The sequence below is a fragment of the Dromiciops gliroides genome, chromosome 2 (genome assembly GCF_019393635.1).
Source record: "Dromiciops gliroides isolate mDroGli1 chromosome 2, mDroGli1.pri, whole genome shotgun sequence".
Taxonomy (NCBI): Eukaryota; Metazoa; Chordata; class Mammalia; order Microbiotheria; family Microbiotheriidae; genus Dromiciops; species Dromiciops gliroides.
The window spans coordinates 614,985,569-615,008,203 of record NC_057862.1 but is presented as its reverse complement, the minus strand read 5'-3'; the positions used below and the strand labels follow the sequence as shown (position 1 = coordinate 615,008,203).

The window sequence follows — 22,635 nt, the reverse complement described above, 5'->3', positions numbered from 1 at the left end:
TTAAACCAGTCTACTGCTTCTTTTTTTTTTTTTTTTTTTTTTGGTGAGGCAATTGGGGTTAAGTGACTTGCCCAGAGTCACACAGCTAGCAAGTGTTAAGTGTCTGAGGCCGGATTTGAACTCAGGTACTCGTGACTCCAGGGCCGGTGCTCTATCCACTGCGCCACCTAGCTGCCCCTCAGTCTACTGTTTCATTGCATACAGTTGTCAACACAGTGCAAATCAAGGGCATGAATTTAGTCACCCAAACTACCTAATTAATGATCATTAAGATATATGACCCATGTCGGCAGCTGCTGATACCCACATTCTCATGCCTGCTGCAATCCTAGGTGATGGGCAGAATGCAGGTAACCATAAACCCTATTCAGTTCCTTGATAACTGATAATTCTCAATCAAGAAGAAAAAGACAGTCCCTCCTCTCAAGGAGCTTACAATCACATCCTAGGCCAATCTCCCTGTCCCCAATCTGCCTAGGATGTGGAAGCCAACTACACCATTGACAGAGAAGAATCTCTATGGAATGACTAGGTGCCCAAATGCATAGTTCTGCTTACCACAAAAATTCTTGACTGGAGAGGAGAAAATAATTATTTCTGTTGGTCATAAGCAGTTAACAGACACCAGTGAAGAAAAATGACTCATTTTCTATGAAGTAAGGTCACATGTAGAAGTATCGTTGACTGTATTAAGACCTTTTCTACAATCTAGCCTTACCAAACTCACACACTTTTCTCCTTTATCCCTTTATCATCACTGCCCCCTTATAGAAACTTCCAGCTCTGCCCAGGTCAGACTTTTAAGTCTTCTCCAAACACATTATAGTCACTCCCACCTCCAGGACTCATTCAACTTCTCCTGCCCGAAATGCCCCTTCTCTCCTTTCTGACCATCCAAATACTAATTCAAGTCCCAAGACATAAATAAAGCCTTCTCTGATTACTTTAGTCCACATTCACCTCTCCCTCCTTGAAAATCGAATAGCATTTGTTATCGGTACATTGGCACTAAATCACATGCAACTTGAATTATGATTTAATGAGACAGCCAGGTGGTGCAGTGGTTAGAACCTTGGACCTGGAGTCAGGAAGAATTTAGTTAAAACTTGACCTCAGACATTTTCTAACCATGTGACCCTGAGCAAGTCATTTAACTTCCCTCACCCTTCAGTTTCCTCATCTGTGAAATACGAATAATAATAGCACCTACCTCCCAGGGTTGTTGTAAAGATCAAATGAGAGAATATTTGTCAAGTTCTTTGCAACTTAAGGTGCCATATGTAACTGCTAGCTGTTGTCATTATTATTATTAACCATTTTAAGTGTGTAATGTTGTGTCTATTCAACTAGATTGTAAGATCCTTAGGGAAGAAACCATATCTAATATTTTATATCCTTAGAAGAGGACAGTGATGATTAATAAAAATAGCTAGCATTTATTTAAAGTTTGCCAAGCACTTTGATTCTAATTATGTTATCTTATTTGATCCTGGATGCCTGGGAACAAAGAACAGATGCCCATTGGGTGAGGGAGAATATGTGACTGGGAAAGTCACAAGAGCAGGCCTTTGGAAGTAGCCCAGATATAAGAGAGGGGTAGCATCAGGCAGAAGACAGAGCTATGCAGGTATTAGAGATGTCTGGCAGCAGGTCACGGAGACCCAGCTGTGGGGACTATGGCTCATGGAAAGACTTGCAATTAGGTGGTGAACTCCAGTTGGTACTAGGCAAGAAACTAAGGCAGCAACTTGGGCATAATGTGGAATAAGACAGAGACCCAGTCAATAGTAATAATAGCTAATATTTATATAGAGCTTTGAGGTTTTTAAAAGTACTTTACAATTATTATCTCATTTGATTCTCATAAAAATCCTGGGAGGTAGGTGCTGTTATTATCTCCATTTTGTCCATAGGGAAACTGAGGCAGACAGTGCTTAAGTGACTTGCACACAGTCAGTAAACATTAAAGGTTAGATTTTTTTTTTTGGTGGGGCAATGGAGGTTAAGTGATTTGCCCAGGGTCACACAGCTAGTAAGTGTCAAGTGTCTGAGGCTGGATTTGAACTCAGGTCCTTCTGAATCCAGGGCCGGTGCTTTATCCACTGTGCCACCTAGCTGCCCCAAGAGGTAAGATTTTACCTCAGGAGTTCATCTGACCCTTTTACCCCCTGTGTCACCGAGCTGTCTCTACACACCTTGTAGTCATTTATGTTCAAGTATTTAACAGACTTGAATTCTCTACATATTTAATCCCCCCCAATGTTAACAGGTTTGTCCCTTGAAAAATTAAATACTTTGTTATAATATACACTTAATTCCTAAACTAATACATTTCATAGATTGATATCATGTAAAACTCTATATAAATGAGTAAAATTCTACATGAATATAGGAATGAAGCATACATATATATATGGTACACATGCACACATTTTTATACATACATACAATAAAGATGTGTGTGCATGCATATACATAGCATTCTATCTTTGCCTATCTATGTCTATTTATATCTATATATGTATTTAGTATCTTATTTGACTGAATCTTAACTAACTGAATAGGGGAATTTAATGTAAAGATGTCACTACTCACTCAGAAGTCTAGCAAATCCAAAGTCACAGATCTTGATCATCCCTTGCTTTGTTATCAGAATGTTTTCAGGTTTTACATCCCTGTGAATACACTGTAAGAGGAGATCTCATTATCCTCTGAATGAGTAAAAGTAAGCTTTGGTAAATATCAACTGAGGATTTCCAATAATGGATGAACCAAGTCCAACAGAGAAAAAAACAAAGAAAGGTTTTGCTCCTTTGTACTAAGGAAATACAATCCTGGTGATTTTGTCCTTGCTGACAAGAAGAAGAAAAAAACAGAACACTGTTAGGTTGCTGAAGCCAGAGCTAATTTTTTCAGGTGGCAGTTATACAAAGTGAGCCTAGCTTTGCTGTTAAGAAATGAACACTGTGCTATTTGTTTTAACTCTTAACAAATTTACTGGATATGATACAAGGTGATTTGCTGACCAAACATTTACCCAACTGGATGAGACCTTGTACATTTTAAAAGTGAACTTCTCCTTTAGCATTGGTGGTAGGTCCAGAGTGAATACAGTACATGTTTCTGATTGGGGCAAAGTGATTTGGGAAAATACCTATGTATCATAACTGAAAAATGTACTTATATCACAAAACTTGGTGGCCACTTGGCCTTCTCCCACTTCCTTTCCAGGTTATGTGTCAATCAAACAATTAATCAATCAACATTTTTTTTTTTGTTTTGTTTTGGGTTTTTTTTGCGGGACAATGGGGGTTAAGTGACTTGCCCAGGGTCATACAGCTAGTAAGTGTAAAGTGTCTGAGGCCGGATTTGAACTCAGGTACTCCTGAATCCAGGGCCAGTGCTTTATCCACTGTGCCACCTAGCTGCCCAATCAACATTTATTAAGCACTCGCTATGTGTCTGCCACAGTGCCAAGAGCTGAGGATGCAAAAAAAAAAAAAAAGCCAAAAGATGGTCCCTGCCCTCAAGAAGCTTACAATCTAATGGATAAAACAACCAGAATAGCAAAAATTAGGAGTCTCCTCCAGCAATGTAGGAATTTATTCTGGGAGAAGTGGGCCACAGTTTCTTATCCCATTATGGGGACCATCTTCCCAAGAGCAGCTATTTGTTTCACAATAATTGCCTTGAATGAATTAAGTGCCTTACACTGGGTGAGCAAGAGTCAATGAGAGTCAATTAACACTTAGTGAATAATCACTGCATGCAAAAAGAAACAAGTACAAGTCCCTCCTTCCAGATGACCTTTCCATTTTACTTTCCATCCATCTATCCATTCATTCATCATTCGAAAAACATTAAGTATCTATGATATTAAAGGTTACCATGCTAAGTACAGAAAATAAGAGCCGGATGTACAAGTATAACAAAAAGCCTTACAGTTGTATATATCATTTTCAAAACACTATCACATGCATTTGTATCATTTGAGCTTCACAACAGCCCTGTGAGGTGCATGTTATATCCGAGTATGGCCACTGATGAAAGTTTAGGGTCCAAATTATTTCATTTAACAGAAATTAAGTTATTCTCCTCCTCTACAGTCCTACTAACTCCTTTCAATTTCTAAAGGGGATATTTTTCTTCCTGAAAGTGTTCTAGTCCCCCCCCCACACACACACACACAATAGTCATCCTGGAGTGAAAGGAAAAAAACCCATCTCCCAAACCTTGTCATTCATTTTTGATCATAAGAAGTGCTAATAATAGAAGTCCTTGTTTTAATTAGACAGCAAGGACTGCCAAGCTTTTTCTAACTCTGAAGACCCATGGGGGAGGAGAGAGAGTGTCATAAATTAATATTTGTAAAATTGCATTATTAAATTATGAAGGAATATTCTTCTACATGCAGAAACCCTTTTGTTCAGGGAATCTTCAGGTGGATAAGTAAATTGAACCTGGATAATAATAATAATAAAAATAATAATACTAATGACAACAGCAGCAATAATAATAGCTAACATTTATGTAGCACTTCAAAAGTTGGCAAAGAGCTTTACAAACACAAACTCATCTGATCCTCAAAGCATCTCTGGGAGGTAGGTGCTATTATTATCCCCATTTTACAGATGAGGAGACTAAGGTAGAGAGAAGCTAAGTGGCTTTCCCAGGGTCATGCAACTAGAAAGCATCTGAGGCTGGGACTGAATCCAGGTTTTCCTGATTCCAGGTCCAGCACTCTATCTACCACGATACCTAGGTATTGATGGCATGTTATGTTTTGCACAAGTCTAAAGACATCATTGAAAAGCTGTATGCCCTTACATGTAGCATAAACAGGCAGACAAATATATTTGGCAGACATTCATTTGTTCAAAAAGATTTGCATCCCATCTTCCCTAATCTAATGCAAAGGTATTAGGAAAAATTTTTTTTAAAGTATAGAAACTAGAATAAGCATATGTGGGGCAGCTAGGTGGCGCAGTGGATAGAGCACCGGTCCTAGATTCAGGAAGACCTGAGTTCAAATCCGACCTCAGACACTTAACACTTACTAGCTGTGTGAGCCTGGGCAAGTCACTTAACCCCAATTGCCTCACCAAAAACCCCCCCAAAAAGAATGTAGAATAAGCATATGTAAGTAAAATATCGACATGCTTAATAGGAGCATCAATTGTTGCAAAAAATTTTTAAATTTGAAATAAACATTTTCATCCTATTTCTATTTTCTTTGCCTTTTGGATAAAATCAATGCACATCATCAAATGATGAATCTTGGTCCTTTGAAGTATTCTTAAATTCCTGTCCTTCTACTGTTCATAGTCATCAGTGTGTACTGGAAAAATCAGTGGTTTAGCATCAAGGGATCAGGGGTGTAGACAACTGTCTGCACTAGATACTAACTGTGTGATCTTGGATAAGTCATTTTAATCTCTAAGAACCTTCCTTTCCCAAACTACAGTGAGATGATGATGACACTTGCATTAACTACCTTATGGGGTTGTTGTGTAGATCAAATTAGATAATATATGAAAGGGCTTTGTAAACTTAAAGTGCTATTCTAAGTGTTATAATAATATAATAAAAATTCATGTAAACATCCAAATATGCTTGTTAGTATAGATATAGTATAAGGTAGAATACTAGGAAATAATAAAAGGAGGTAAGACTGCAGTGGGACCAAGATGGGGTGAGAGGGCTAGAGAAGGCAGGAAACAGAGCCGGTTGGACCAATATTGGAATTGTTCTTATTGTTGTTCAGTCAGTTCAGTCAAGTCCAACTCTTCATGACCCCATTTGGGGTTTTCTTGGCAAAGATCCTGAAGTAGTTTGGCATTTCCTTCTCCAGTTCAGAAACTGAGGTAAACAGAGTTAAGTGATTTACCCTGGGTCACACAGGTAGTAAGTATCTGAGATCGGATTTGAATTCAGGAAGATGAGTCTTCCTGATTCCAGGTCCAGCACTCAATCCACTCCACCACCTAGCTGTCCCTAATATTGAAATATTTAGGCACATATACAATTCCACAAAACAAACTCTCTTTATGCAGTGCTTCTCCATTTAAAGTTAATTTTCCACTGAAGAAAAAAAAACACAGGGGAAAATGTAGCAAAAGCATTTTAATAAACTTTGATTTGATACAAAAGCTCTTAACACCATTGATGTCAGGTTATGGGAGTTGCTGTAAAATCACATTTTTTTACTGTATCACAGGAAACCAAAGGAGGTGTTTCCTTCCTCTTCAACCTGATTCTCGTTATCAAGGATCAGTTCTAGAAACCTCCAAGTCAAAAAAAAAAATTGCACTATCTTTCTTACAATTGGAAGAACATCTTCTTTATCCATGTCTCAAACAAACCACTTTGTTCCCTAATGATGCAGAACTCTCAGTGTATCTTTGGAGAAAATAGCATTAGCAGGACATTTTCTTTCTTCTTATGCGATCATCAAGTGTATGTGGGTTTATGTGATCATGTAATGACCTTCCCAGCTTTAGCTAGGATTAAGATACTGGAGACAGGTTGCTATGGTGTCCCTCTACTGCCATTGAAATCTTCATCAAGGCCACTGGGTCAGATAAGCAGCAGCTCTACTCTCTGAGACCAGCAGGATGGAGGCTCACTTGAAAACAATGAGAACAAAGAGATTTTAGAACTCATATTCCAAGAGCTGAAACTTATATCAATATTTTAGTGGCTTATATGCTATTTTTATCTCCTCTGTATCTTTTGGCTAACTAATAACTATAAAATAGTTTGTTAAAATGTACAAAATCTTACCGTAGCATCGGAGCACAGGATAACCAGAATTCAGGAGTGATTGTCATCTTGGAGGAAGGAAGCACATCTGAAAAATTATCCGCTTTTAGGAGGTACAAAATTAGGAGTTTTCAAGCCCAAGATTAAAAAAAAAAAATCCGAGCAAAGGGAAGTTGCTTAGAGCGAAGAAATGAAGGCGATTCTACTGGAAATGCTTTCTAGGTTTGGATATTCTGTCCCAACAGGGTCACATTTGGGTGAGTCAACAGTGAGAAATCTTGTTGTTTAATGAGAAAACATGCATAACTATGAAAACCACAACATTAAAAGAATGGTATCATTTGCTGCAAAACTCTAGCTGCATATAGTAAATAGTGATACCTGAATGAGGCAGCTTTTTTAGGGTAGTTAATAGTTATGGGTACAGAGCTACGCATTAAGGAAGAAAAGAGTCATGTATTTTGTGAATAAATTCCCCATATATATATATATATATATATATATATATATATATATATATATATATATATATATATATATCTCAGTGCAATGGGGGTTAAGTGACTTGCCCAGGGTCAGCTAATAAGTGTCAAGTGTCTGAGGTTGGATTAGAACTCGGGTCCTCCTGAATCCAGGGCCGGTGCTTTATCCACTGCGCCATCTAGTTGCCCCCCCCCCATGTATTTTTATTAATGTGAAATAAAGGTTGCAGGTGTGTAGGGCCAGAAATATCACCTATTCTATGACACTAACAGTTGGTGCTTGATTCACTCACTCTCTTTCCAGAATCTTCAGAGATTCTGGTCTATTACTCAGCACACTAGGGTATCACTTTCCATCAGGCCCCAAACTGAACACATTGCGGGTTCTATTCTTGTCTTAGCATCAACTGCAAAGATCTGGAAAGGCTGAAAGCAGAGCAACGTTTGGTTACATGAAGAACTTCCTGAACAAATATGTCAACTTAATTCGAAAATCATCTTGGCGACCATTAACAGCAACCCAGTGACTACATGAAATATGTAACAGTGTCATCAACTGTTAAAAGGAAAAGAACAATTCAGAAGACATTAATAAATAACTTACATTATGTTTATGGCAGAAACTGAGAGCTTGGAGTGTTTGCCACAAAACACTTTTGAGCATACGGTCAGCGACTCTTAAAAATAAAAAGAAAATAAGAAAAAAAATTAACAAATGGAAATGTTAATTACTAGATATTAATTTTAACTAAGTAAATGTCCTTTTTCTTAACACCAGCTCTCAATTGATACAAAAACGCAAAAGGCAGATGACAGTTTGCTTATAATTCCACTTGTATTTAGTTTATGAATATTAAGTTCTAGCCTATGTTGAGAGTTTAGCTCCTACTTGCTTAGCACACTTCAGGAAGGTTTTACATTTTAGAATTAATTCAGATTAAGTATGTGGGCTTATTTATTAGAGTCACCTCTTTAAAATATAGCACTTGAATTCAAACATAATAGATTTTTGTGAAGATAAATACTTAAATATCTATTGAGGGAAGAAGCTCAGTGAGTTTAGATTGTCTTGTTATGGAAAGGCCTTTTGGGCCTGTCTCTTATCTTTGGGAGAAGCTGGCTAATGATTCCTTGACACCGTTTAGTAGGAACAGGGAATGTTCCCAATATATTCATAGAATTAGAAAATGCTAAGAATTTGCATGGGACTAATAGTTATGGAAGCTGTATCTGATTTTATGTTCTTTCGCTCAAAGATCATTGTAGATGGTCACCATAGCTAGGAAATTAAAAGATGCTTGCTCCTTGGAAGTAAAGTTATGGCAAATCTGGACAATATACTAAAAATCAGAGACATCACCTTGCTAAACTAAGGTCCATATAGTCAAAGCTCTGTAAGTAGTAATGTTTGGCTGTAGAGTTGCACTATAAGGAAAGTTGAGTACTACAGAATTGATGCTTTCAAATCATGGTGCCAGAGAAGACTTTTGAGAGTCCTGTGTACACCAAGGAAGTCAAATACATCAATACTTTAAAAAACTGATTCAGACTATTCACTGAATGGGAAGCTGAAGTTTAAATACTTTGGCCACATAATGAGATGACAGGTTTCATTGGAAAAGCCCCTGATGTTGGGAAAGATTAAAGGCAAGAGGAGAAGTGTATGGCAGAGGAAGACAGGAATAGATAGTGTCATGGAAACAATGAACATGAACTTGGACAGACTTGAGAGAGAGTGGAGGAAAAAAAAAAGAGAGAGTGTAGGACAGAGGGGCCTGGTGTGTTATGGTCCATCGGGTCACAGAGCATTAGATATGTCTGAACGACTCAACAACAAATCACCTTCCTCATTTTCCTTTTTAAGATGAGGAAATTGAAGTTCACAGTGGCTTGCCCAAAGTTACACAGTTAACCCAAGTCTAGGATCCAGATTTCCTAGGCTAGAGTTCCTAACATTATGCCCCTTCCTTCTCTACAGCTCTTCAGGGGAAGGTTACCAAAAGGACAGGGTCTGCTGGAGATACCTGGTACCAACTCTTGAGAGCCAACTGTTAAATTTTCAGAATAATATACCTCTGAAATCAACTAATGCAACAAATCAGGGTCTGATTTATTGTTTTGTCGACTTGTCTAAACCTTAAGAGAGTGATGGAGAAATGCTAATAATGTAGGTTAAATTTAAAAGTGAGTCATGTGAATTGTTTTTTGGAAGAGCTGGTTGTTAAATGCTTAGAAGAGTTGGTTGTTATAGGCTTACCAGCATACTACTTCATATCGGGAACATCATCCAGTGCCCTGGCTATTATTAATTACAGTTATACCATATTAATCGACTTCAAAGAATATATTTATATAGGGCTTTAAGATTTGCAAAGCACTTTCCATGTTACCTGATTTAATACTTACAAAAATCCTAGGAGGTAGGCACATTTGTTATCCCCATTTTACGGATGAGAAAACTGAAGCTAAGAGCTTAAGGGACTTGCCCAAAATCACAAAGTCAGTAAGTGTCTTAGGCAGGAATGAAATTCATAGCTTTTTTTTTTTTTTTTTTTTTTTGCGGGGCAATGGGGGTTAAGTGACTTGCCCAGGGTCACACAGCTAGTACGTGTCAAGTGTCTGAGGTCAGATTTGAACTCAGGTCTTCCTGAATCCAGGGCCGGTGCTTTATCCACTGTGTCACCTAGCTGCCCCCTGAAATTCATATCTTTCTGAAATCAATTGTAGCAAGACAGCTCTGGATAACTGAACATTCACCAGAAAGTCATTCTGGTTATCAGAGAATAGAAAAATACCTTGGGTTCTGGCAGAGTGGAAGTCAAGGGAGAGAGGGAGGGGGGCAATGGCTCTTAAGTTGCAGCGATGGTGACTCAGTGGACTGAGGGATAGGGGCTCCAGCAGAGAAGGGAGATGGGGCAGATGGGTCACCTGTAAGCAGGAGGCTGTCTGTATCAGGAGAATAATGTTGTATACCTTTTAGCTACTTACATTATTAAAGGTGGTTATAAATTTTAAAAAAAGATGTTAAATAAGAAACAAAGTAGTCTAACTTTCATGGAGACCCTTTAAATTTCCAAATGAATCTGAGCTCATCACTGTGAGCATTACTTGTAGTGATGCAAATTGTAGCCCATCCCTGCCTGCCTGCCGTATGCAATTTTTGTCCATGTCCAATTCTTGCCAAGGGGCCTACTCAATGTTCTGGGAACCTTCCTCACTGTCCCTTGACATGGAGAGGCTATCCAGGGAACACATGGGCTTGGTCATTCCTTACTTCTTTGATGTGACTACCCAGTGCTTTTTCTCCTTTAATTCTTTCCCCTCGTCTTTGCCTAAATAAGCCCATGGGATTTGAAATTAGTATAGCATTTCAGAGATACAAAGATTGTGGAGCTATCTAAAGATGTCACTTAAAATGTAATGAAAACGGGGCAGCTAGGTGGTGCAGTGGATAGAGCACTGGCCCTGGAGTCAGGAGGACCTGAGTTCAAATTTGACCTCAGACACTTAACACTTACTAGCTGTGTAACCCTGGGCAAGTCACTTAACTCCAATTGCCTCACCAAAAAAAAAAAAAAAAGTAATGAAAAATCTTTAAATACTTCTCCCCCACCCAAAGAATCCAAATACACACATTACATTTAAAATATTGATCTTTGGAGCTTACAACCTCTGAAAGAGGGCACAGCTGGGTGGTGGCACAGTAGATACAGTGCTGGGTCTGAAGTCAGGAAGATTCATCTTCCTGAGTTAAAATCTGGCCTCAGACACATACTAACTACATGACCCTGGGCAAGTCACTTAACCCTGTTTGCCTCATTTTCCTCATCTGTAAAATGAGCTGCAGAAGGAAATAGCAAACTACTCCTGTATCTTTGCCAAGAAAACCCCAAATGGGGTCACAAAGAGTTGGACATGACTGAAACAACTGAATAACTCGGAAAGAGAAAAAAACCAAACCTTTATTTTACAGATGAGGAAACCAGGGACTAGAGAGGTTAAATGAATTCCCAAGCTCACCCAGCCTGTTGTGCCTCACTGTTGTGCCTTATTTGAATGCAGGAGGGAGAAGGACTATTGCCAAGTGGTTCGGCTCAAACAGGCACATGTGCTCTTAGGCTGAATGAATCAACATTGCTTGCAGATTTCTACATTCACTAATACCTACCTTTGACCCTGTCCTCTGTATATCACTTCCCTGCTGACCTATTACTTCGGATTTTGACCTTGGCTTAGCCTCCATCTTGTGTGCTACCACTGGATCAAGGAACCCTGGCACAGGTCTCTGACAATAGCATTGGATCGAGACTCGGATACAGCCTAAGCCTTTCTCTGATGTTGCTGCTATTTACTCTACTCCACTGCTACTCTAAATAGTCATTTAAAAATTTTTTTAAAAATTTATTTGGGGGCAGCTAGGTGGCACAGTGGATAAAGCACTGGCCCTGGATTCAGGAGGACCTGAGTTCAAATCTGGCCTCAGACACTTGACACCTACTAGCTGTGTGACCCTGGGCAAGTCACTTAGCCCCCATTGCCCTGCCCAAAACAAACAAACAAAAATTTATTTGATTTTTAATTTATAGAATAAAACAAGCATTTCCAAAACAATATAATTTAAAAAGATTATTGCACATGAAATTGTAAATCTATTATGTATAACTTGCTGTTTCTTTTAAATATATAATAAAGTTATCATACAAATTTTTTTTCTTCTTCCCTCCCCCATGCCCCACCCTCATGATGGCTACCATTTGATACAAAACACATATATGTAAAATTATTCTATATGTACTTCTTTTTTTGGGGGGGGGTAGGGCAATGGGGGTTAAGTGACTTGCCCAGGGTCACACAGGTAGTAAGTGTCAAGTGTCTGAGGCCGGATTTGAACTTAGGTCCTCGTGAATCCAGGGCCAGTGCTCTACCTGCCACTATATATACTTCTATTTAGAAGCTGCATTGCCGGATGCAGATAGTGTCTCTCTTCCTACTCACTTTTTTTTTTTCAGGGCAATGTGGGTTAAGTAACTTGCCCAGGGTCATACAGCTAGTAAGTGTCAAGTATCTGAGACTGGATTTGAACTCAGGTCCTCCTGAATCCAGGGCTGATGCTTTATCCACTGCATCACTTTGCTGCCCACCTCATACTCACTTTTAAAGGTCTCTCTCTGCCTCTGTGTTTGAGATCTTTAGTCTAACCCTGAAACTAGCTCACTCTTTTCCTCCCCCTACCCCAGGTCCTCCTCCTCAGCTCCATCCCAGGGGTCGAGTCATATCAGACTGGACAAATATGATGCAACTGTACAGTAAACTTGGAAAAGATGTATTAGCATACAAACCTAGGAAAGGCCAAGAATGGGTTAGGAAGGAGAGAGACAATGGTTTTGCTACTTGGGTTTATTTTTCTTACAAAACTTTTCCCTACTTTACTCATGTAGATAGGAGGGCAAAGGAGTTCAGGAACTGAAAATATGGGGTGTGCAGAACCCCGCAGAATCCTTTGCATTACTTTGGGCAGGTAGCCACTAAAATGTTTACTGATTAGAAATTAAATAAGGAACCGCCTAGGCTTTCTGACCTTTTCCTATCAGAGAGAAGTCTCTGGTAGAGACACAAGGGACACAAGGAAATGGATACGGTCTGATATAAGGAACTCCCAGGTGAGAAAGCCCCCTCCACCTTGAGAAGGTGCACTTTCTCAAGTTATGGTCTTAAGGAGTTGCCTAGACTGAGTCCCAAGGTTAAATGACTTGCCCAAGGTCACAAGCCAGTATGTATAAGGGGAAGAACTGGAACCAGGTCTTCGTTACTTAGAGGCCTGCTCTCTTTCCTTTTTGACTAGGAAATAGAATTAAAATTTTAAAAATAGGCTGTAACTCAGTTGCAGTTGTTTTCTGTACCCAAGAACTTGCTATATTTTCCTTCTGGAAGAGAAATGTCCATTCCAGACAAGGCTCAGAGATGGAAAAACCAAAAAATTGGAAAGTTTCCCCCTGCTCCTCCCTCCCCCAACCTCCAGGAAGGCTTTTGCTCCCTAGTGAGATGACTGAGTGTGTTAGAACTTCTGCTTTTTTTCCCCCTTAAGGAGCCTTGGCAAGAAAACTTCTGGACTTTAAATGCACTATGGCAGAACCCACTCTTCCTATGAGATAGCGCCTCGCCTGAGGATTCCAGGTGAAGATGAAAGCAGAAAATAACTCTACCACCACATGCCCAGTGAAGATTGGCAGTAGTTACCGGACCAGTATGAGACCAGCAGTGAGAAATGCCCAGCAGAGGCTACACATCCAGTAGACTTTGCACATATGGCAGACATTGCATGCATGATGCACCTTCACAACAGCCTCAGGGAGGCAGGTGCATCACAAGCAGTATGATGATGAGACATCAGTGGCCCTGAAGTACAGCTCTAATTCTGGAGGTGTGAGTTTCTCCTTCATACATGCTCCTAGGTCACAAATGTTCACTACATATGTACCTCCCCACACATTCCCCACATGTGTCCCTTTTTCCCTATGATGGTTTGTATATTTCTGGAGATAAGGTACCCTGTGAATTAAGTGGGGAAGAGTCGAGGTCTTTTATGACTACTTTTCTTATTATGCTTTGCTTTGAACTAATTATGCTTTCTGTCTGATAGAAAAGATAAATACATTGATAGGGGCTCAAGAACTATGAAAGAGGGGATATGGGCCAGTAAACATAATCTGTTTTAAATTATGTGTGAATTCTTTTTTTTTTTAAATTAAGAGTTACAGTGTTACAGGACTAGCTATGTGATCCTGGGAAAGCCACTTAACCTCTGTCTGTCTCAGTTTTCTCATCCCTAAAATAGGGATAATAATACATCTAATTTCCAGGATTGTTGTGAGGATAAAATGAGATAATAACTATAAAATGCTTAGCACAGTGCATGGCACAAAGTAAGCAATAGTTTCATAAGTGTCTGACTCTCTGTGACCCCATTTGGGGTTGTCTTGACAAAGATACTGGAGTGGTTTGCCATTTCCTTCCCCAGCTCATTTTACAGATGAGGAAACTGAAGTAGGTAGAGTTAAGTGTCTGAGGTTGGATTTGAACTCAGGAAGATGAGTCTTCCTGACTCTAGGTCCAACGCTCTATCCATTGAGCCACCTAGCTGCCCCATATAAGTGCTAACTATTATTATCATTATTATTATCCCCACTAATAGTAGAGGGCAAGATGTTGGCAATCCAAAAACATTTGTATCTAGCTTTATAATACATAATAAGGTTTTGGTTTTTTTCTCATCAGCAGATTTGTCTTTGTACATATTAAGGATAGAGATAGTGGCTAGACCTGTAACTTTATCATTGGCATAGGAAGCTCCTGGTAAAGAACTTCCTCTATCAATAAGTTAGACACATTCTCTACAACTCTTAGGGAATTGCCTAGAGTCACCCAGCATGGATCAGAGGTGGGTCTTAAACCCACATTTTCCTGGCTGCAAGGTAAGTTCTCTATCCACTAGTTTTTGTTCCTGGAGAGTTCCTCATTGTAGCTGGGGGAGGTTGCACTGGATGGGGATGAGGAAAACCATTTTCAATCCACAAGCAGTTAAAGAGATAGGGTCCCGTAGCCTGTAAGCTGTCAGATCACTCACCCATTTGGATTTCTCTCGAGCTCATTCAGAAGTGTATGATCACAGTACTCAAAAACCAAGTGCATTTTCCGCTTTCTTCGGAACACCTCGATGAGGTTCACAAGATTAGCATGTTTTAGTTGCTGAAAAAGAACCAAAATACAATCTCTAGTGATTTAGACTGAGCAGCATTATCCCCTTCATGGCCCCTACCCTGTGGGGGGAAATAAGTATTAATAATGGATTGCTTGAGGCATGGAAAGACTTGTATGAACTGAAGTAGAGTGAAGTGAGCAGAACCAAGAGGACATTGTACACAGAGACAGCAATATTGTTGGATGAAGAATTGTGAATGACAACTATTCTCAGCAATACAATGATCCAAGACAATCCCAAAGGACTATTGATGAAACATGCTATCCACCTCCAAAGAAAGAACTGATATTGATGGAACACAGACTGAAGCAGGCTATTTTTTACTTTCTTTCATTTTTTTCTTTTATTCAAGTTTTCTTGTACAAAATGACTAATATGATAATGTTTTACATAATTGCTCATGTATAACCCATATCTGATTGCTTACTGCCTTAGGAAGGGAGTAGGGGAGGAAAAGAAAGACCTTAAAACTATAAATAAAAATGTTTATTTTTTTGAAAAAAATAATGGATTTTTTCGGGGGACCCAGAAATAAATTTCTCAATCTTTTCTCCCTGTCCCCCCAATTCCAGAAAGTCCAGTTCTTGAGAAACTTCATTAAACTTTATTTGGGACAAACCCAAGGGAACAAAAGAAATGGAGATAGATTCTTTTGTCTAGCTCAGTGAAGGACTGATTGAATCAAACCACACTTAGATAATGGACTTTGCCTTGAGCACCTTTAGTGGGGGTCTTTTACTTTTTTCTCTGTGATGTCATCTGTAGAGTTCATTTTAATTTAGAACATCTTCAAATCATGTCAACCAATGGAATTGAATGATGCTAACCAATTAGCTTTGATCAATGTATCCTCTATCAAAAGAGGATAAAAACTCTTGGAAGAGGACACAAGCTCTCCTTCTAAGCTCGCTCGCTCTCTCTCTCTCTCGCTCTCTCTCGCTCTCTCTCTCTCTCTCTCTCGCTCTCTCTCTCTCTCTCTCGCTCTCGCTCTCTCGCTCTCTCTCTCTCTCGCTCTCTCTCTCTCTCTCTCGTTCTCGCTCTCTCGCTCTCTCTCTCTCTCTCTCTCTCGCTCTCTCTCTCGCTCGCTCTCTCTCTCTCTCGCTCTCTCTCTCTCTCTCTCTCTCTCTCTCGCTCTCTCTCTCTCTCGCTCTCTCTCTCTCTCTCTTTCTCTCTCTCTCTCTCGCTCTCTTGCTCTCTCGCTCTCTCTCTCTCTCGCTCTCTCTCTCTCTCTCTCTCTCTCTCTCTCTCTCTCTCTCTCTCTCTCTCTCTCTCTCTCTCTCTCTCTCTCTCTTTCTCTCTCTCTCTGTTGACTTGACTCTCCCTCTTAGGACTGTGTAGGTCTTGTGAACTCCCTAGGGTGACCTTGAGACTATGTGCTGTCTTTTGGGACTTTTCTCCTGCTCTTGCTATCTGCCATACTGAAGCTCTCTCACTGCTTTCTCTACCACTCAGTCAATCCTTTACTGGTATATAATATTAATAAATTAATAATATGCTCACTGCCAAAACTGATATAGCAATAGCAACTAATTTCAAAAACCACAGTTTTGGCAAATTAATTTTAAAAACACACCTGCTAAATATTCCCTGTGGGGCAGCTAGGTAGTACAGTGGATTGAGCGCTGGCCCTGAAGTTGGGAGGACCTGCGTTCAAATCTTACCTCACATACTCACTAGCTATGTGACCCTGGGCAAGTCACTTAGCCCCAATTGCTTTAAATATCCCGGGGCTATCTCCAGTTGTCCTGATACATATCTTGCCACTGGACCCAGATGATTATGGAGGAGAAAGTGAAGTTGGTGACCTTGCATAGCCCTCCCTCACTTAAAAAATCCAATTGGGGCAGCTAGGTGGCGCAGTGGATAGAGCACCGGCCCTGGAGTCAGGAGTACCTGAGTTCAAATCCGGCCTCAGATGCTTAACACTTACTAGCTGTGTGACCCTGGGCAAGTCACTTAACCCCAATTGCCTCACTAAAAAAAAAAAAAAAATCCAATTCTCTGCAAGTCATGACATCACCTCCCATTGTCATAGTCCTCAAAGGAAGGACAAACAACAACAAATTATTCCCTATGCCTTGCTTAACCTTGAGTGACAATTACTCATATACATCCTTCTCTAAATAAGATTCAGAGACTCTTGGAGTTAGAGAGAATCTGAGAAATCACTGGGGCTAATTTTCCATTTAATATAGGAATCACTTTTATAGTATCAAAGGCTAAGACACCACCCTGGGACATGTGGGTATGTCTGAGGCCTATCTTGGAGTCTCCCTGCTAAATCAGATAGACAACAGCAGAGCCAAGGAACGAACAGAAAAGTACCACATATAAAGAATAATATGACTAAATAACTAACATCCAATAATAGGCAGAATAAGTAGTTCGTTCAATTGTGGGAATCCAGGAAAAATGCAAATGCCAGGAATCCAAATGCAGGGCACAAAGTTAGGCTGATTACGGACATTGGAGGCTCCAGCATTTTCTTGCCATCTCTCCCTTTGGGCAATTCCAGGATTAGTCTTTAAGGGAGAGGGAGTTGTGGCAGCTCAGTTGGAACTAAATTACACTACAAACACACAATTGGAATCAGCAGGCCTCATTCAATACTCCTAGACAAGGGTAAAACCAAAGAACATCTTTCAAGGAACCTAAGGAAGCTGCGGACCAAGGGGTAACATTGCATTATTTTTTATTAAGTAACAAAACTAAGTACAAGTGCCCCTGTATGTTGTTATCTTTTTTCTTTTCCTTTCTTTTCTTTTCCTTTCCTTTCTTTTCTTTTCTTTTCTTTTCTTTCTTTTTTTTTTTTGTGGTGAGGCAATTGGAGTTAAGTGACTTGTCCAGGGTCACACAGCTAGTTAATGTCAAGTGTCTGAGGCTGGATTTTAACTCAGGTCCTCCTGAATCCAAGGCCAGTGCTTTATCCACTGTGCCACCTAGCTGCCCCCCCCCATGTTGTTTTACAAATAGACTTATTAGGAAAAAATTGTGTGTTCATCAAATCTTATTTTAAATATGAAATATTTAAATAGTAATTGTTTAAAATAAAATAAAAATATTAAATTTAAAATTAAAATAAATATATTCAATAGAACCTGCTGGGAGAAAATCTTTTAAGGAGGGAATAATCCTTCAATGTGATAACTAATATTGTTTTATGAGTTTAGTTTTTAAAAAACAGAAAAGTTGTTTAGTTCTTTGATTCAGCAGTCATACCAACATATTTAGTAGTTATTGTTGTCCTGGAAGCTAAAGACTTAGCTGATGACAAAGAATCACACTTTATAGTACACATAGATTAGACCAGAGAAATACAATGTATAGTAGCAAGGGCACTGCCTGGGGATTCAGAACAAAAGGGGGCTGTAGTCCCATCTGCCTGACCTTACCTCTCTGGGCCTCAATTTCCTCATCTGTAAATAAAGAAGTTGGATTAGATGATCTCTATGGCCCTTTTCTGTTCTAAAATTGATTGATTCAAACTTTTTAAAAAAAGTCAGCTAGGTGGCACAGTCGATAAAGTACCAGGAGGACCTGAGTTCAAATCCAACCTCAGACACCTGACACTGACTAGCTGTGTGACCCTGGACAAGTCACTTAACCCTCATTGTCCCGCCCCACCCCCAAAAGTCTATATTCAATATTTCTGAATTATATGAATCCATGCAGATCAAATCCCATTAGAATTAATGTTTACACGTATATATTTATATATGTTGGCATGTTTGCAGACGTGTGTGTGTGTGTATACTCTTGATCACACACCTAGTTAGTGTCAGAGGCAGGATTTGAACCTAGGTTTTCTTGACCCCAAGGTCAGCCTTCTCTCCATTACACCATGATGCTTCTCTAGCTATGATTGAAAATTAGTGTACAGTGAAAATTTATGGCTAACAAAAGTTTCAAGGCTCAACAAATTCCCAATAACGATGCTGCATGTAAATTTCAGTGAAATTTCATGACATTCTAGAGTATTTCATCAAAGTTACCTACCTTCAATAAACGTATTTCTCTTAAAGCTATCTTCTTAACAATGGGATCATCCTCCGATTCCACAAATTTTTTAATGGCCACAACTTGTCCAGAGTTTTTATTTCTGCACTTGAATACAACACCATAAGATCCTTCTCCAATCTTACCAAGTTTTTCATACTTTTCCATTATATTTGAATTATGAATTAAAGTACTATGTGTTGATGGATTTTGTTGCACCTAAAAAAATAATTGTAGTGTTTTCTTTAAAATTCAGTCACAGTATATTTGCAATTTTTATATCAATTGAAAAGACCTGGGATCTCAAATATGTCAAAGAATTATCCCAATCTTTTAATTTTAAAACATTTACAACTTTATTTTGAAGTTAAGTTTAGCCCAGTAGATCCGTACTCAAATTGCATGTTTGTTTTAGATTGACAGCACACAGTTGTTTTTACTTTTACTGTCTGTATCAGGGTTGTCCAGTTGTACCAATCCTCACAAAAAGGTCCTTACCTCTTAAAACCTTTTCACTTAAAAATTGGATACTGCCTGCTCTTTCCAATTTTACTTCCCTCCATCTCTGGGGATGGTCCCTTAAACTACTGAGGGAGAAGAGTTAAAGAATTGAAATCATTTACAAATCTCCAAAAACAGTGTGAGTAGAGAAATGCCAACCTAAATATTTATCTTAACAAAAGAAGGGGAAAAATGGCATTGGAAGCTACAAGGCACACACACACACACACACACACACACACACACACACACACACACACACACACTATGCTAGATAGTGCAAAGGATAGAGTGTGGGGTTTGGTATCAGGAAGGCTTGAGTTTTGTTCCTGTCTCACACACTTAGGAGCTTTTTGACCCTGGCCAATTTACTTAACTTCTTTCAGCCTCAGTGTCCTCACCTGCAAAATAGAGATCATAGTTTTGGTTTTGTTTCTGGTTTTTAGCACTAGAAGAGCCTTTAGAAGGCATTGGGTCCACTCCTCTCATTTTACAGATGAGGAAACTGGGGCACAAAGAAGTTAACAGATCTGTTCTGGGGCACACAGCTAATATTGTGTCTGAGGTGGGACCTGACCCCAGTTCTTCCTGATGTCAAATTCTATGCCAAATCCACTATGCTATATGTATATTAAAAGGATATATTTATGCGAAAGAAATTCAGGAACCAGAGGGAAGGCATGGTGGAGAGTTTGGGGATGAGGGGCAGAGGAAGATGGAAGATCTCTCCCAATAGAATGTGTTTGTATTTTGCCACCATCTTCATGAATCCTTCCCTGATCCCCTCAGATGTTGGTGCCTGTTCCCTCCTCAAATTGTTTTGTATTTTAATTTTCTTTCTTTCTTTTTTTTTTTAGTGAGGCAATTGGGGTTAAGTGACTTGCCCAGGGTCACACAGCTAGTAAGTGTTAAGTGTCTGAGGCCGGATTTGAACTCAGGTACTCCTGACTCCAGGGCCGGCGCTCTATCCACCACGCCAACTAGCTGCCCTGTTCTGTATTTTCTTATTAGTATATGTGTTATATTTCTGAATAGAAGGTAGACCCTTGTTGAGAAGTCTTGTTTGGCACTCATCTTTGTATCCCTAAACTGAGTACGGTGCCTTGCACGTAATAGACATTTAATCAATGCTTTATGAAATTAAAGTCTAAGTTGTTTTTATAAGTTTTATAGGTGTTTTATACATTTCCTGTGCATACCCTCTTGATCTCTTTAAACCACTCCCCCTTTTCATCTTCTTTGGAAATGTCTGAGTTTGTGTTATCAGAATATCATTCTTTACAAGTCTTCTTCCCTTACAGAACTTTAGTTCATTGGATCTCCCTGAACTTAACTTTGCTCTCCCCAAATCTACAGTGCTGAGCTTTATTCCTGTCTTCTCGATTTCATTCTCAGATAGAGTGGTCACATACTTCCGGAGCTCACTTCTGTCATTTCTCATTTATCAATAAGATCTTCTTTATTGGTCAAAATAATTTCCAACAGCATGCTCCCTTTGTCACTTGCTCCAGCTTTTGGAGACTGAAACGATTCTTAAGACAGCCAAGAATTTATTGGCTACTTTGCTTTTGGCAGAGCGGGGAAACCCAGCAGATGTGTGAATAATTAAAGTCCCCCATCACCACTATGGTGTGCCTCCGATGGGTTGATGATCTGTTTCCCGAAGTTGTCTTTTTTCTCCCTTCTGAGCCTCCCTCAGATCCTCTCTATTCTGCTTCCTGACTCTAACTCCTAGATTTCCTCACCTGAGTATATCTTCTGACTATACAAGGCAATTTTACTTGTCCTTTTAACTATTCTATACCTTTTGAATAAACCACAGCCTAGTCATCAGTTTTACTCCTCCAAATCTCAGTAATTCCTAAGGAGGTCAAATTTGTTTTCTTGCATTTAGATATCCAATTAGGGAACAGTTAGGTGGCTCAGTGGATAGAGCACAGAACCTGAAGTCAGGAAGACCAGAGTTCAAATTCGGCTTCTAGCTATGTGACCCTGGGCAAGTCTCTGTTTGCTTTCAGTTTCTTCGATGATGATAGCACCTACCTCGAAGTGTTGTTAAAAGAGAGAGAAAATATACATTAAGCATTATAATATTTGTTAAACTAGCTCTTATCCATTTACCTTGTTAATTACCCATATTTGATGCCTTTATCAGATTTTAATGACTTCATTTGCAATTTGCCATATTTGCATATGAAAAGATCGGCAAAGGGGCAGGGCAGTTGACCGAGAAAAGGGAATACCCATTCCCTCTCTGCCCCTAATCCCTTACTGTACATAAATTGCCTTGACACTTTTTCTCTGTCTTCCTGTTTATATAGGTGAATGGGAGAAACTCAAGAGTTCAAAAGCTACATAACCTTGAACCTGGGGGGCTGTTGGGTGATTATTAGGTAAAAGGCTATTGTTTGGCCAGGTGTGCAGAGATGCAGATTTGCAAACTGTCTACAATCAGCATGAGTTTAAGTGAGGTTTCTAATTGAAGAGGGTCAGATCTTTATCTGTAGTCAAAAGAAAAGTGATCTTGCTGTTCATTCCAGATAATTTGGCACCTGGAGCAAGGAATTTTAAACCTCCGTAGATAAAAGACCTCAGTCAACAATCTGGGGAAGCAGAAGTAGAGGGTCTGGGGCAGCTAGGTGGAGCAGTGGATAGAGCACCGTCCCTGCAGTCAGGGACCTCAGACACTTAACACTTACTAGCTGTGTGACCCTGGGCAAGTCACTTAACCCCAATTGCCTCACTAAAAAAAGAAAAAGAAAAAAAGAAGTAGAGGGGTTTTGGCTGGTCCTAGGGTAAGGGTGGCTGTTGTTTTGAAAATGAGTTCTGTTAAAAGAGTCTCACTATATCCCAGGTGAAGATGTGACCCAAGTCATAGGCTGGAGCTAATGGAGACTATAATGGAGCAAAGCAGACCAGCAATCAGTGAAGCAACACCAAGGGAAACAGTGTCTGATACAGATCACGAGACTAATACCATCAGAAGCAGCCCTGCAACATCAGAGATCCAAGTTGTCTCTCCTCATGGGTTCCCTGGTTGCCCCTGTTTCCTACATGTGTCCCTCTATTTGTAATCTTTAAGTGTTTGCTAATCCCATGTATACTGTCTGTACTTGTGGAAGAATATGCCCAAGG

The 22,635-nt window shown here is 39.6% G+C and overlaps 1 protein-coding gene across 2 annotated transcripts in view; it reads right to left on the bottom strand.

Moving 5' to 3' along the window:
* The window catches only part of CDKL4 (cyclin dependent kinase like 4), a 65,301-nt gene that overhangs the window by 26,956 nt on the left and 15,710 nt on the right, over positions 1–22,635 (bottom strand). For both annotated transcript variants that reach the window (XM_043988569.1, XM_043988570.1), the window contains exons 3-6: positions 19,000–19,218; positions 14,869–14,990; positions 7,849–7,921; positions 2,596–2,686 (exon numbers count right to left, since the gene is read on the bottom strand). In XM_043988569.1, the coding sequence (XP_043844504.1) occupies positions 2,596–2,686; positions 7,849–7,921; positions 14,869–14,990; positions 19,000–19,218 (505 nt within the window). The remainder of the gene's footprint in view (positions 1–2,595; positions 2,687–7,848; positions 7,922–14,868; positions 14,991–18,999; positions 19,219–22,635) is intronic.